We start from the raw sequence: 15,031 nt of genomic DNA on the forward strand, positions 1-15,031 counted from the left end.
CATCCACAGGCGGATAGTCCGTACTGAACTGTGAAGCTGTGGTAAATACATGACTGTGATGGGTGAAAGTGGATTTATTCTTCAATCTTTGGTGGATTCTTAATCTACATAGCCAGGACATAGCGGGGATATACTTTTTGATAATTAATTTAAAGAAATATTGTCTCACTGGCCAGTTTAGAACTTGTATTCGAATAGGCCCATATCAGTCCGCGAGTGATGATTTGATGGCAATGCTGTACACAAATCAATTTTTCTCAGGCATGATTGCAATCGGTATTGGAATGTTTTGAATTTTTACCATTATTTCGATAAAAGCCTCTTCAAAACACATATAAAATTTGGTGGGAATTAATGCACCCTTGGTGTACTTTTTTCACCAACCTATATTCATTAAAATGTACACAGAATGTACACGCTGGCTAATAGAGGTCTCTGGCCTTTACAGTGCGCAAGAACTTGTTTTGTATTTTCATCATCCTCGAAACCAGGACAACTGATGAACTTAGTCATTGCGTACACGCTGCATAAATGATTAGCACTGAAGCACGAGGATACTGAAGGAATTACATGTTACCAGCACTTCACCGTTTGAATGTCAACGGTGATGCAATTTTGATAATGCTTTTATAATTGCCGAAACATTGATTAAATATTCATGTGGTTACCTGGGGGGATATTTTGTTCCTTTCAAACAAACCAAAAGTAATTGCCGCCCAACAGGACCTCAGTTTGTAAGGTGTGTTCGTCGTCACATGATGCCGATAAGGGTTCTGTGAGAGTAGCTTTTGGATATTTGGACATTTAATACGTTAACGTCCACCTCAGAAGCGATGTGGGTGTGCGCCCTGGTCCTGGGGGCCCTGCTCGGCCTCACAGGAGCCGCCTCCCCGACTACCATCAAAATCGGTAAGTTCGATGACATTTAAATTTTCGAGGATTGCGCTCATTCATCATTATACATTATACATGACTTACAGGAAAAATTTAATTTGAATTGTATTTTAGGTATGATATATAATAAATAATTTATAAAGCATAAATTTTCTGCTGCTAACCACTTTGTATCATCCTCGAAAATCTAAGTTAGGAAAGGTATCAAAAACTATTTGGGGTTTACAGCCAATTGAAGTCGTTGCTTAAATGAGGGTACATCAAATTTCACAAACTTTCGAACTAAATACATTGTACAGCGGAAATTAGAACGCTAAGCCGAACGAAATCATGAAATTCAAGGAAATTGGGAAACAGATTTACGCAAAAGGAGCTGAAATTGCTCATATATACATGTGTACATACCATGCTTTTTAGCCAATCAAGAACAATAATATCCATCCACCAGCAACGTGTCGACACCTGTCGTCAGTATAAACAGATTTGAAACGTTGGTTGTGATCGGCTGATTGATGTCCTAAAAAAATCCTGGTCAGTCTCGAACAATATTCCTGTTCTCTTCTTGTCCATGGAGTGTATAAAACTCTCCCTGGATTGGCCGAATTATGGTCGAGAACGTAAATGAATTACGACACAGAGAACACAATCGGCATTTATGTCCACTCCGGCTTACGAGCAGTCGTCAGCCTCTCGAAGATAAGGCCGCCCAAATGGTTACCGAATGAATCCCTCTCTTCTTCAAACAGGTCTGATACTGGACGACGTCTCCATGATAAATGCCACCGAAATGACTGCCGCTGTGGCCGCTGTGAATGGTGATTCCGCTCTACTGGACAATGTGACTGTGGCCATGAACGTGGCCAAACAATCATCAAGCCAGTACTTCCACAAACAACGTAAGTAATTCCACCTTTGCTATGGATGTGGCCCTACTTTCATCGAGCTCGGGCTTGTACATGTACTCCCCATAGACAGCGTATGAGATGAGAAGGGCGTCAAATTTGTCTTGAATGTGGCTATACTTTTACCAGACCAGTACTCTCATAAACAGCGTCGGTGTTAAAAGTGATAAAGCAATGCCCCAAAGGCACTTTCGGTAGGCGTGCACTCTCTAAAACAGTGTAAATAACGCACGCCTTGCCGAGAGTGCAACACTTTTGGTATGCCTGTGCTTCCCATAAACAGTGTAAGTAACACCCCCGTTGCTGTAAGAACAATACTCTATCCCGAAACGCCAAGGTGAACGCCTATCACATTGTTCACCCTCCTGATCAACGAAGTCGAACAACGGGATAGGCGTTCAAGTTCACGTTTTGGGGGTCTTTGCGAAAAACTCCATACTTTTGGTAAGCCTGTACTTCACATAAACAGTGTAGGTAACGCCACCGTTGCCGTTAGAGCAACACTTTTGGTAAGCCTGTACTTCCAATAACCAGTGTACGTAGGTAACGTCACCCTGCCGTTAGAGCAACACTTTTGGTATACCTGTGCTACCCATTAACGGTGTAGGTAACGTCGCCGTGAAAAAATCAGCGCCTCAGTATCACAAACGAGATAACCACGTGGGTACCATATCCTTGCTCGTGCCGCCTTTCGTGCAACGAGAGCTGGCGACTCAGTCTCTCTGATAACGTAGGTTTCTTCGGGTTCTCCGGTTTTCTCCTACATTCACACTCAAATTGCCCAATATTTGCTCACAGAGCTAATGATGTCCACTCGACGTCGCGTCGATCTCACCTCCATTTTTATCTCATCAGTATGTGACATTGCCTCAAGTGGCGTCACGACCGCCATCTCGGTGACACGCTGCAGGAACCTGCCAACCGTCAAATCGAGCTTCAATAATTTCAACATCCCTGTGATCAACATCGGACCGGAACCATGTGACATCGCAGACGACGCAGTGTTTGTTAATGCCGAGTCGCAGCTTTCAGACATAGCTGTCTTTGTCAAGGATCTCGCGATCAAGGCTGAGTGGACAAGGACCAATATTTTCTACGACTCAACCTTCAGTAAGTGAAATAATGGTCTTAGATACCATCCCTCTCACTACCCTTAACTTCAAAGGGTACGCCGTTTGTTAACATAAATTTACTCTCGGTCCAACTATATCTAGTTTCTACTTCTAACACCAGGCAACGCCAATAGTCAGTCATAATGCATGCTACATGCTTGCGCGTTATCAGTATATTAACAGGTGCTTGCCAATATGAAATCTCCCAAATCTAATTGCTCGACTTTGATATAAGTGCACAGTGTAAGACCATGTTAAATCTCTTTGTTTTACAATACAATTACATGTACATGTAATACTGTCATAAAACACGTGATATTTTCTTGGAAGTGACTATTTGGCAAGCCCGGCTTACCAAACAGCGAGTTTTTCTTGTCCTGAATGGAGAGCCGAACTCATTAATATTTGAGTAAAGTCTCCAGCTCGCCAAACAGGGTAGATTTTTTACCTGTTTGGCAAGCCCGGCTGGCCGAACAGGGTGGCTTTTTAGTGCTGTTTGGCAAGCGGCTCTCCAAACAGGACAAAAAAGATGCCTGTTCGGCGAGCGGCTTGCCAAATAGACCCGGCCTATTTTCTTTTTAACCCAACTGCAATTTTTCGTTCAGGCTCCACAACTCTAAACAAAGTACAGGGCTTGTTAACAACAGCTGGTGTATATGTTTCTCTCATCAACCTCGACACCACTACCAACCTCGAGGCAACCATGAGCAGTATATACAACATCTATGAGAAGTCGTACTGGAAGTACATGATCGCGGCAAGCCCTGCGAATACGCTCAATGTGCTCGACAAGGTAGGTTTCCCGCCATACGGCCAACAGCGTTTGCAGGTTTCGCGTCATACGGCCTGCAGCGTTTGCAGGTTTCCCGCCATACGGCCTGCAGCTTTTGCAGGTTTCGCGTCATACGGCCTGCAGCGTTTGCGCAAACTTCTGACTCCCTCTACAACTTCATCGCCAAGGTTGAATTACGGTATTATTAGCATTATTACCTAGAGATAAATACATTAATTTGCGAACTTTTTCATATTGATATTCTTCCTGTATCTTTACAATGATATTTAACAAATTGGGCCAGAGCATAAGATGGATATAACAAGGTCGTCGTTCAAATTGAAGGTCATTACCACGATTTAATGAAATACGACTTCGTTATGCTGCTTTGTACATATTGCGAACCAAAATTTAAGATTAACATAGTTCAGCGTCCGGTTGTTCAAAGCATCCAATTGTTAAGCCCATTAGTGTTTTAAGAAAATTAGTTCTGCGTGAGTGACTAACCGAACTCTGACATTGGCAATGCCTGTTCTAGAGGGTACATTGAGTAGGTGGCAGCACTTTCACCGCCAACAAAAATTGCCAGGGGATAACATCATTTTTTTCACCCTCCAGGCCAAGAAAAAAGCCCTGCGAGATAAGGACAAGGCTTGGATGATTATCAACCCAGACGTCTCCTACACAAACATCGAACCTCTCCTGGATGTTCTCGATAATATTGCCATAATCCGCAGAGTCAACCGCCAGGAATCATGGATGTGTGATACTGGCACTCCAGAGGTAAAGAGCTTCCTCCCCCGCTCCTTGTTTATGCCGCCAAATTGCCCGCGCTGGAAGATAGTAGAAGAAACTAAACTCACGGCTCTGGGCAGGAGCTTACCTCCTCCAACCTTTGCTCCACTTCATTAGTCAGCGTTCTACAATTCAAATCTAAAAAATGATGCCATGAACAAATTGAGGTCATTCGGAGCCAATGACGACCAAGACAAGCACGAACGGGCAATGACGGAACGACGTCGAGTTTCGGTCCAGCGTAAGGAGAATGGTATATTGGAAAATGCCTGATGGGTTATTTTGCACCTTTTTTGTGACCCCAATTTGAAAGTTGTCGGTTGTAGTTGTAGTTGCTGCGGGTGAAATTCACCATACTCACATACAGAAAAAAATTGCTAAGCGTTGATTACATTAAACTATTTGACCAATGGTTCCTCGCGAAGGACATCAGAAATTTAAAGTGTTGCCTGTGCATCACTGCCAAAATATTTTGATAGACTATGTGCTTACCAATTTCCATAAACAGATACCTGTATTAAGTAAATTTTCTTCCAGACGGCTTTGAAAGCCTTGGTAAAGACCGTGGCGGAGGGACACGAGGACCTCATCGCTTCCGGAAGCTGGACGGACCAGACGGTGTCTAACTGTGCTGGCACCTGGTCCATGGGAGATGAACTAATGGCTTTCACGAAGGTAAGGTCCTTAAGGGTATTACAAAGCTGCCGGCTGCCCGGTAATCTTCCACTATTCAGTAGTAGTAGTTGCACAATCGAATTCCACATTCAATGAAAAAAAAAATCAAAATGTTACTGAATTATCACGCTATTCCGATTTTTTAATCAAAACGGGAACCTCCGTGCTGCTATCAGCGCTTTGTGCGGGTCAATGTAAAAAATATCATCCCAGACCAAATTTTTGTGAGATTATAAATTTTCATTTTTTTTTAAACTCCCATCTAGGGCATAATCATCGAATTCTTCTTTTAAAGCAATTAGATGCGAGACCAAATTTAGGTGACCACAATGAAGGTGGTCTGTCCTTATTCAACTTATATAATCAAACCAAAACGTTTTTTTAAGTTCATGTGAAAGAAATTGTGCCTTAGATTACTGTTTGAAATAATTCCATCAATTTACAGAGGTGCTAATAGGTTGTCGCGCATGCGCGATCCGCTGCGAGAGATTGTTACCCAGTTCCTCGACGCGGACCCTATTAGTGTTTTATGACACTAGAACAAAGCATCGCCCCTTTTCTTTTTCAGGCAAAGATCGCAGCAGTGGCATCGGATTGCGCCAACTACACCCAGTACGAGGCGAGATCGACCATCATGGGCGAATCTGTCATGACGTTCAAACGATCGGCCAAATGGAATAGCGTCCAAGGGATGACAATGACAGAGAAACTAGTTTTCCCAAACAAGTACAACGGGTTTAACCGCAAATTGTTTAAAGTGTCAACTTTACCGGTATGTCATATTATTTTGGAGTTATAATCCATGCCATCATCAGATGCGAGAACAATCTTAACGGGCACCTGCTGGCTCAGCTTCTTACAACTTTACTCGTGGGAGAAATGATTGGAGGAAGATACCACAGGCCGCCACCATGTGCCGCTTCATGTACCATCACTTTGATAATCTTTCTTCGAAATAAAAAAATCGTGAGAGAGTTTGAATGGCAGTTTTGAACATGGCTTGCAAAGTCCAGGAGGCCTATGTGTATACATTTTGTTTATTGCAATTTGATGCTTGTTAATTATCCTCTTCAGAGTATTCACGACCCTGCTGGATGCCATTTTAGTACAAAAATTTGACACACATTGTATCTCGCGCCATAGAGAGGTACATTTATGTACTCTGTTTCCTCACGTATACCGTCTTTGGGCGCCATATTTAAGAGGCCCGAAGGGATGAATACCTCGCATACCTAATACAAAGGTTAGGCCCAGTGGATTGGACTGATTGGCTCGGATCGTGGCGCAGACCAATGACCAGAGACACACACTACTTGCAGTCCACTACCATTGGTCGATGGGATTTTAAATGAATTGAATGGGTTGTATTACCCGACAATCGTGTTTGGGCTTTATTCATGGCGTGACCGAGGCGGAATAAATGAAAAATGCCCATTCATCACGTGGGCAAATAAAAACCGCTCCGCATGTGGTAAACCCTATTGCGTACCCCATCCAATGTATGGACACTGTTATTTTGTATTAGGAAGACGGTATACGTGAGGAAGCAAATTATATGCCTTTTCCGGGATGTATCAACGCCGGGTTTTTAATCACTGAAATCTGTGCTTGATTTTTACAATATCTCAACCGTAAACCAAGCCCGAGTTTTAAAAGGTTTAACACTGAGCTCTGCCGGACAGAATCGTAAAAAACACCTAAGCCGTTTTCCTGAAGCAAGTTTTACATAAACATATTTAAGGGCCGAGTTTACATAGAGCTACACGGTATACGGACACGCCGGTGTAACATCTGTGGTTGTTCCCCATGTTTCAGTGTTTCCAAACAATAGGCAGCTAGAGAGACCATGACTTTTCAATAGGGGGGATACACAGAAAAACTCGTCAATCTATTTTTGAGCGTTCCCAAACAATGAGGGGAAACACTCAAAAACAGAAACACTCAAAAACATTACAGCGGTGTAGAAGTTTAAAATGTCCCAGGATAAAATGTCCGGGAACAAAGGATTCTATTATGCGCTTCAATCTCTGAGCTATTGACTGTCAGGGTCTCTATAGAACCATATTGCAGAATACAATAGGGCCGGACACTTTTTCCAGGGGGGACACTTTTTAGTTTTACACCGGCGAACAAAGGCTTCATGACAATCCTGTTGAAATCGTACAACATTCTCAATACAATCGGTTTAGAATCTTTACATACAGATTGAACTGCGGTAGTCAAGTGACATCCCGCAGCCAAAATCAGTCCCGCGCATAATTAGAATAGAATAGAATAAGGTTTTTAGCTCAACAAAATTACATTGCGTAGAGCACAAAACTACCTATATACAATAGAAATACGAATATACATGCGAAGGTTTTTAACATCAACAAAAGAATACGAATTTGCTTACAATATGATTAGAGTAGTTGGAGAGACTTATGCAAGTATCAATTCGTTTCTTGTACCCCCCCCCCCTCCTCAAGGGTAGTTAAGCTATCACCACTAATCTTTGCCGATGCTTGAGTAGTATTTATTTTTCCTTTAGTGAAAATTTGGCGAAGCTGGAAAGAATGAGGATGCTAATGTGTCGATGTCTTGTCGAACATACAGCCTTACCCAGTAAAATGAGTTCGGTTACTTTATATGACGGTGATAACCGATAGTTCGGTTACTTTATATGACGATGATGTCTTGACGAAAGAAAAAGTAGCATTGGTGAAAAAAGGGTGATGCTTGAGCCTTAAGATGTCGTTATAGGGTGATAAGGTGTCGTACCCTTGAGGAGGGGGGGGGGGGGTACAAGACACGAATTGATACTTGCATTAGTGACAGGTCTTTTTCCTTCTTTTCCAGTATTCATTCTTTATGCAGAAGACAGTTCATGAGAATGGGACGGTCGAATACTGGGGTTTGAACCACGACATCTTGGTCATCATGGCCAAAAACCTCAATTTCACGTAAGTTGTATAATCCAGAATAATTGGTCTCCTAAACTCTATGCGTAACCAGAGAGAATCAGGAAAGGAGCCCCACAGGGCAAGGACCATTGGTATTATTAAGGGCATTATCAACAAGCTGTCGGCTGCCCAGTCAACATCCATTCTACAGTCGCAGTTTCCATGATTAAGTCAAGGTAACACTGACTGAATTTTAACACACTTTCCCAATTTTGGTTCCGACTGGACCCGAGCTAGGCCTCCGTGCATACTTTCTGTGCGGGTCGATGCACGGTGAACGAAAATTTAGACCACGACGCCACGCTGATTACCCTCGATTACCCCGCTACTGCGACAATAATGAAAATGACGTTTCATCGTTAAATAGCGGGGTGACGTAAACTCCGATCTCGGCGTGCACTCATCACGTGACGGGAAATGTTTTTCGCGCCAGTATTAAAAATAAGGAAAAACGCGTTTTCTACTATCGAAGAGCTGAAACAAATTGGAAAAGCAGCAAACACGTTCAGAAAAATAGTTTACTGATGAACCAGAAAATGAACAAACATAATAAAGTAAAAAGCCGCTCCTTCCTTTTGCTACCTTAAACGATCTCGGCCCACCTAGTATTCGCCAGCCATGCCTAACGCCGCCTCGAACACTCGCCAAAATCATGATTAGAGATTTGCACCAGAGTGACACCACAGATGGCGAAGCATGATGGGGTACTATCCCTCTGACCACCTAATTCTTACGCCCAAGTTGCCCTTAAAGGCCACGCCGTTCTTGACAAATTTGTTATTTTGTGATTGAATTTGAAAATTTCCGATTGCGTAAATGTCAATTTTAGCCTGACCATTGTGGAAAGATATATAAATACTAGAAACACCGAGTTTCAGCAAATTCGTCTGCATGGTAACTTAACTGCACCATTGTGTATAACATGACTGGATTTCTATTTCCTGGATCACCAGTAATTATAAACAGCGTACCCTTTTAAAAATATCAAAAAGTGTGTTTTAAATGTGTTTTTATTTCTGATTTGATGTATTTCTTTTGTGTAACTACCATGCTGTATATATCTCGTAATTTGCTTCACTACAAGGTTCACGTACTCAGAACCCGCGGACCAGTACTGGGGTGCCCCCGACACCAATGGTGAATGGAATGGAATTATTCGAGAACTCATTGATAAGGTAAACCTGTAAAGGCTTTGTGTTCCCTAGAAGTGGTCGTGTTTTATTCAGCGATAAATAAAAAGTATTCCTGTTACAAGTGGGACTAGTTTTAATGTTCTGTGAGATTGCAGTGGCCCCTATAGGCGACTTTTTGTAACTTAATCTGGCCTCCCTGGCTCCAACCTATAGCCTCCCATTAATGTTACTTTACGATAGTTCACATAGCCGCCGCTCCTCACAGCACAGTAGTTGCCAAGGGTCGGCTGGTTGACTTTGCCCGACGACGCAAGAACCCAGGTCAACCTCTATTTCCAGGGGCAAATGCGCTCCCCACTTCCGCTGGTCCTCTTATTAACCCCTGGACAGATCCAAAAATAAAAGTTCTGTGATTAGTTACTGACAATTTACATAAATATCGACGACATCACTCGCTATCACATGTGGAAACTGTAGTGACACGTAACGGCCAACTAGACGGGTCAGAGGTCAGACATGCTACGTCACTCCCAGATTCTGGCAGTGACGCAGCATGTGACGTATGGGTGTTACCAGGGGTTACGGTGCAGCCATTTTGAAATGTTAATCAAGTAGTAGGCCTACCAGGTGAAATATCGGTGACTTCGTGTGACTTAAAATCTGACCAACCTGGCTCCTGTCTATAGTGCCCCTATTTTATGTTGTTTTTGCAGAGTGTTGACCTAGCCGCGGCAACTCACAGCATCACCGCAAGCCGGGCTCTGGTGGTCGACTTTGCTGATGCCTACTACTTTGAGCCTTCCGTCATTATGGTAAAAAACCCCGGCGCTGGCAGCAGGCTGACAGTCTACATCGAACCACTACACAAATGGGTGAGTCACTGGGCTCACAACCAGCCCACACTCCTGACGCATTGGTTTGTCCCTCTCCACAGGGAGACCGGCGATTCGGATGACGAATAGAACAAGTAGAATAAACAAATAGAATAAACAAACATTCACGAGTCATCTCATTGGCCAGTCCTGACCGTAAAGGCCAAAATGCTTTGGGAAATTGGCGAATGCCTGACTGCCAAGAGATTTCATCAGAATTCCGGACAGTGCATACTTTTAACTAAATGTGTTTCGAACTGTGGTCTTTCCGTTGCAGGTGTGGCTGTGCATGTTCGCCAGTATTCCCATCCTATCATTCATAATGTGGCTCTTGATGAAGTACTCGCCATTCTACACGAACCAGGACCAAGAGGAGTATATGGAGAGCGTCAACCTAATGCGACCCGGACCGTGCTTCTGGTACATCTTTGGCGCCCTTTGGCAGCAAGGTACGTACACTGTACATGTATACCTCTGGGTGCACTCTTAGAAAGAAAGGGGCTAGCTGATGGTTTGACACTCCAAGAGACACACTAGGTGCTCATTGGAACTCTCTGAAAAGGATCCGTAAACTATCGTAATGCAGAAATATCCCAGAAAACATACATTTGGAAACGTTTTATTTATTGGGGAAAATGCCTATCCCACAGAAAATGTCTATCAAAAGTTAAGGGGCGCAACAAAACCACTCTTCCAGAGGGGTATATAACAGCGACACCACGAAGCACCCCTGTTGGCGCTGTGGGATTAACCGTCTGGATCAACCCTTCGTTGCACCCAATAAATTTACGTATTTTCACTATTATTGAACTAGTGGATTTGCATTGAAACACACAACTGAGGGTGCAGCGATCAAAGAGCATGTCGAATCATATTGCAATCCTCAATTCTCGCGTCTTTCTTTCAGGTGGTGTTGACATGCCTAAGGCCATGAGCACCCGATTCATTCTGCTCGTTTGGTGGCTCTTTGTCGTTGTCATCCTGGCCACCTACAGCGGGAACCTAATCGCCTTCTTGACTGTCACAAAGGTATGATAATGATCTAATAAAAACTTTTAGGCCTACATTGTACTAGAGCTTTTAATATCTGAAGCCCCAGTCGTGGCTATAAAAGCAGGTTCGGTCGTCTCTATCATGAGAGATCAAGGTTGATATCTGATAGGCACGTGTATCCAGGTTGCTCAATCAGCGTTAGAGACGAAGGCCAGCGTTAGCTCACCTAAGCTGTATCAAGTTCTCCATCAAGTTTCATTTACAAGCAGCATCTTCCTCATGAAGTTTCAATTACAATTGGAGTTCCGTTAGGACTTAACGCCAACGTTACTACCAACGCCATTTTCACAATGACGAACAGCCCGTGTAGTCATGTACACACTCTCAGTCCAAACAGCGTCTCCACCTATTGTTAGACTTGGGCTAACGGAGGAGCCACTGTCAACGAAATAGGCTTTGATCCACTGCTCCTGTAGTGGGGTGTGCCAGCGCCTGTCTACTGGGCGCACAGGAGCTGGCACGGTGCCAATGTGCAGATCATCAGCCCATACATTCGAAATTAATGGAGATATAATTTAATTAACGAAGGAATGAAGGTATATAATTCCTGTCACAGAGGGTGACATTCATTACAGTTGATGAGCATAGCTATAGAATCCGATGCGGTTCTTGTCAGGTAAAATAAAGTGTCTCAAATTAACGCTGATCTCTGTTCACAGGTCACCTTGCCTTTCACTTCCCTCAGCGACGTGGCCGCATCAACAAGCATGAAGTTTGGCACAATCAAAGGCTCGGCCCTATGGAATCTCTTTGAGACGTCTAAAACAGGCGCGCCCCAGAGGTTCTGGACGGGAATGGACAAGTCGGTACAGCCGAACTCATATGGTGAAGGCAAAGACATGGTGTTGACAGGTGCGATGCAATCCTTATTCTTTTTTCTTTTTCCTTCTTCTCACGTATTATTTCGGCCTACGCGTAGTTCCACTCTAACGCCAGTGTAACATCTGTGGTTGTTCCCCATGTTTCAGTGTTTCCAAACAATAGGCAGCTAGAGAGACCATGACTTTTCAATAGGGGGGATACACAGAAATACTCGTCAATCTATTTTTGAGCGTTCCCAAACAATGAGGGGAAACACTCAAAAACAGAAACACTCAAAAACATTACACCGGGCCTAGTCAGTGAACCGGTGTAATGTTTTTGAGTGTTTCTATTTTTGATTGTTTCCCCTCATTGTTTGGGAACGCTAAAAGATAGATTGACAAGTTTTTCTGTGTTTCCCCCTATTGAAAAGTCATGGTCTCTCTAGCTGCCTATTCTTTGGAAACACTGACACATGGGAAACAACCACAGATGTTACACCGGCCTCGTTCCTCCACCCAACCAATGGGATTGGTGGTGAGCTTTCTGGAGGTTTGTACCAACGACCACAATGAAATTTGGAATCTGGCGGCAGCCATCCATAGTGCGGTACCGTTAGTTGACTAACTGGCTATAGAAGGGGTGCAGCAGCCAGCATCATTTTCAAAATTTATCAGTTAATAGGGCCGTTTAGACGACATGAAAAAAGCCACGATCCGATTGAATCCGAATGTGGTCTAAATTGTGAGCCGTCACAGAAAACCCAGGCGCATGTCGCTACGAGCTTGGCAGGTTGAAACGGACTGTGTGTTCATTTCTCTATAAAGTGGGAAGAGGTTGATTTTAAAGATATGTTGTACATAAGCTGGCATTGTGTATTGCAGGTGATTTTGCATTAGTCTGCGAACGTTCCTACTACGAGAGCGCTTCCGAAAATGATTGCGACCTGGCCATGGTGCCCAAGGAAGAGTTCTTCTACTCCAGTTATGGCTATGCCGTACAAAAGGACAACCCTTTGAAGGTTTTGTTATCTGAACAGTACGTATATCCAACCTTCGTATCGCATGATTGATTAGTGTTCCATATTCAATATACGACAATGAAAGGTGGTTTTTCACGCCAGGATTTTTGCTAAAAATAACGCACAATTAATGAGTTTTTCTACCATTTGAGAGTTGAAACAAAACTGGTAGAACTCCCAAACATTTTCAGCGAAATAGTTTGCTATTGAAACAGAAGAAGAAGAAACATACTGAAATAAAAAGCCGTTCATTCCAGTTAAGCCATTATTCTGCAACGTTTCAACGGCCTGTACGACCTAGAATAGTCCATTTAACCCGTGACTCAAGTTGCTAAATAGCCCTGCGGTTCTTGGTCTACTAGTCCATGGAACCTGACAGGCGGGAACCTCCACAGTCGTTACATGTATTTATTTACGCTGAGGAAACAATCATTTATTGCTTTTTTCAGAATCAATGCGTTGTCCGAGTCCGGTGTGCTGGAAAAACTGCGTAAGGACTGGACGCCCGCCCAGCGGTGCAACGGCCTCACATTCACCCAATCCAAGCCAGCCGGCCTCGATGACACGCAGGGAGGTTTCATCGTTCTCGGCTTTGGTGTGGGAATCAGCATCATCGCAATGATTACAGAAGTCATTTGGTTTTATTGCATCCGCAAGAAAGTCGAGGGGAAGAAATTCGGTCCGATCACATTTGGCAGTAGAATCAGCATGCGAAGCGATAATAAGGTTAGACCTATGACTGACTAGATAACACCTCTGGATCTCATCGGACCTAGATTTTATAGACTCCTGCGCAGTCGCATAACTCAATCTTTATGTAACTGCCAACACAGGCCGCCATTTTGCATCCGCCACTCCACCAATGCCCCGGGCGTCTACTCTGGGATTCGTCGAGTATTTAGAGAGACACAGGCGCTTGAGGATACCAGAATCAAAGCGATCGAACAGTCCAGAATTAACGTAATGTCGACTCTTTCCTGTCTACCATATAGATTGTTGCGTGTTTTCTGTAGGGTTTGTGGCGACTGATCGATTGCTTATTGATCTGTTGATTCTACCCTCACGTGCCTGTGTCACATCCGGGACCTCCGGACGTAATGGATTTCTTTGTTGGCAGAGAGAATAAGGCCTTGAATATCGATCTGCCGGGGAAGTAGAATGAGTTTTATTCTGTGAACCAGGAAATTTTCTCCGCCACGTTATTCGCGAAAAAAGCATTTGGAATTGCATGTCAGTTGCCACAGTTTAATGAATTGCTTGATGCCAAACCATTAGATGTGCAGTGTGACCGATAATTCAACGCGAAAATAAGAACGGTCTTCGCGAAAATTACTTGGTTTACGATTTTTACCAGTCACTTTTGATAGGCCAATTTATCATATTAAAGATACACAAAAGAAATGCATGTTGCGATATCTAATATACAACCGGTACCTTGGAAAATGACCAGCTGGAATTCACGGACTATGACTTTGGAACAGCCTCATCGAAGATGCACTCAAATATGTCAAAAGGTAGGGCGGAGAGCCAGTCTTCGGCCTGCATACGTCAGCGAATCTGAGATAAGAGGGGCTGAGTTTGTTACCGAGTGCTGCTAATTGTTTTGTTACGCATAATCACGTGTAAATTCACTACTTTCTTTAATATTATGGAGATTTATTTTTGAAGAATTGTGATTGCTTTGGAGCGCCATATAGAATTCCAGATAGCGACACTTGTCATTGAACCAACAGTGGTGTCGTCTTTACTAGCAAGTCACGACGACTCCTGGACGATTTCGTAGCAAATGATCAGGGTTCTTCCTCATTTGAACCACAAGCCGCGTGTAGAACGCTGCGTATACGGTGCCATCAATATTTAAGATATTGTTATTTTTATACAAATTAAACTGAGACTGCGACAATTTTCAGCAGTGTGACTACGTCTGGCTGTGGTTCATTTGATGACAGGGTCTCTTTACCTATCAGTAATGAACTAACTGAAAAAGAACCTAAGAATCGTAAAGTCAATACCAGTGAATACAGTTTATGCCCATGTGTGCTGATTAAAGTGTTTCTTA

At 43.4% G+C, this 15,031-nt stretch overlaps 2 protein-coding genes across 2 annotated transcripts; both read left to right on the plus strand.

Moving 5' to 3' along the window:
* The first annotated feature begins 833 nt into the window (after positions 1-833).
* On the plus strand, positions 834-11,132 carry LOC135499397 (glutamate receptor ionotropic, delta-1-like). Its single transcript, XM_064790141.1, has 12 exons — positions 834-909; positions 1,641-1,790; positions 2,652-2,906; positions 3,514-3,701; positions 4,299-4,463; positions 5,013-5,150; positions 5,719-5,922; positions 7,989-8,092; positions 9,177-9,267; positions 9,939-10,097; positions 10,375-10,546; positions 11,005-11,132. The coding sequence occupies exons 1-12, from the start codon at positions 834-836 to the stop codon at positions 11,130-11,132; spliced, it is 1,830 nt and encodes a 609-aa protein (XP_064646211.1).
* An 849-nt stretch (positions 11,133-11,981) lies between these two features.
* LOC135499782 (uncharacterized) lies at positions 11,982-15,031 on the plus strand. The gene is made up of 3 exons (XM_064790735.1): positions 11,982-12,002; positions 12,836-12,989; positions 13,422-15,031. The coding sequence occupies exons 1-3, from the start codon at positions 11,990-11,992 to the stop codon at positions 13,717-13,719; spliced, it is 465 nt and encodes a 154-aa protein (XP_064646805.1). The 5' UTR covers positions 11,982-11,989; the 3' UTR covers positions 13,720-15,031.

Source organism: Lineus longissimus, chromosome 15, assembly GCF_910592395.1.
Source record: "Lineus longissimus chromosome 15, tnLinLong1.2, whole genome shotgun sequence".
NCBI classification, from domain to species: Eukaryota; Metazoa; Nemertea; class Pilidiophora; order Heteronemertea; family Lineidae; genus Lineus; species Lineus longissimus.

Coding starts and splice junctions, on each gene's coding strand:
- LOC135499397 (XM_064790141.1), top strand. CDS start 834: ATGTGGGTGTGCGCCCTGGTCCTGGGGGCCCTGCTCGGCCTCACAGGA. Junction 1,791..2,651: donor CCAGTACTTCCACAAACAAC/GTAAGTAATTCC, acceptor TTATCTCATCAG/TATGTGACATTGCCTCAAGT. Junction 5,923..7,988: donor TTAAAGTGTCAACTTTACCG/GTATGTCATATT, acceptor CTTCTTTTCCAG/TATTCATTCTTTATGCAGAA.
- LOC135499782 (XM_064790735.1), top strand. Junction 12,990..13,421: donor AAGGTTTTGTTATCTGAACA/GTACGTATATCC, acceptor TGCTTTTTTCAG/AATCAATGCGTTGTCCGAGT.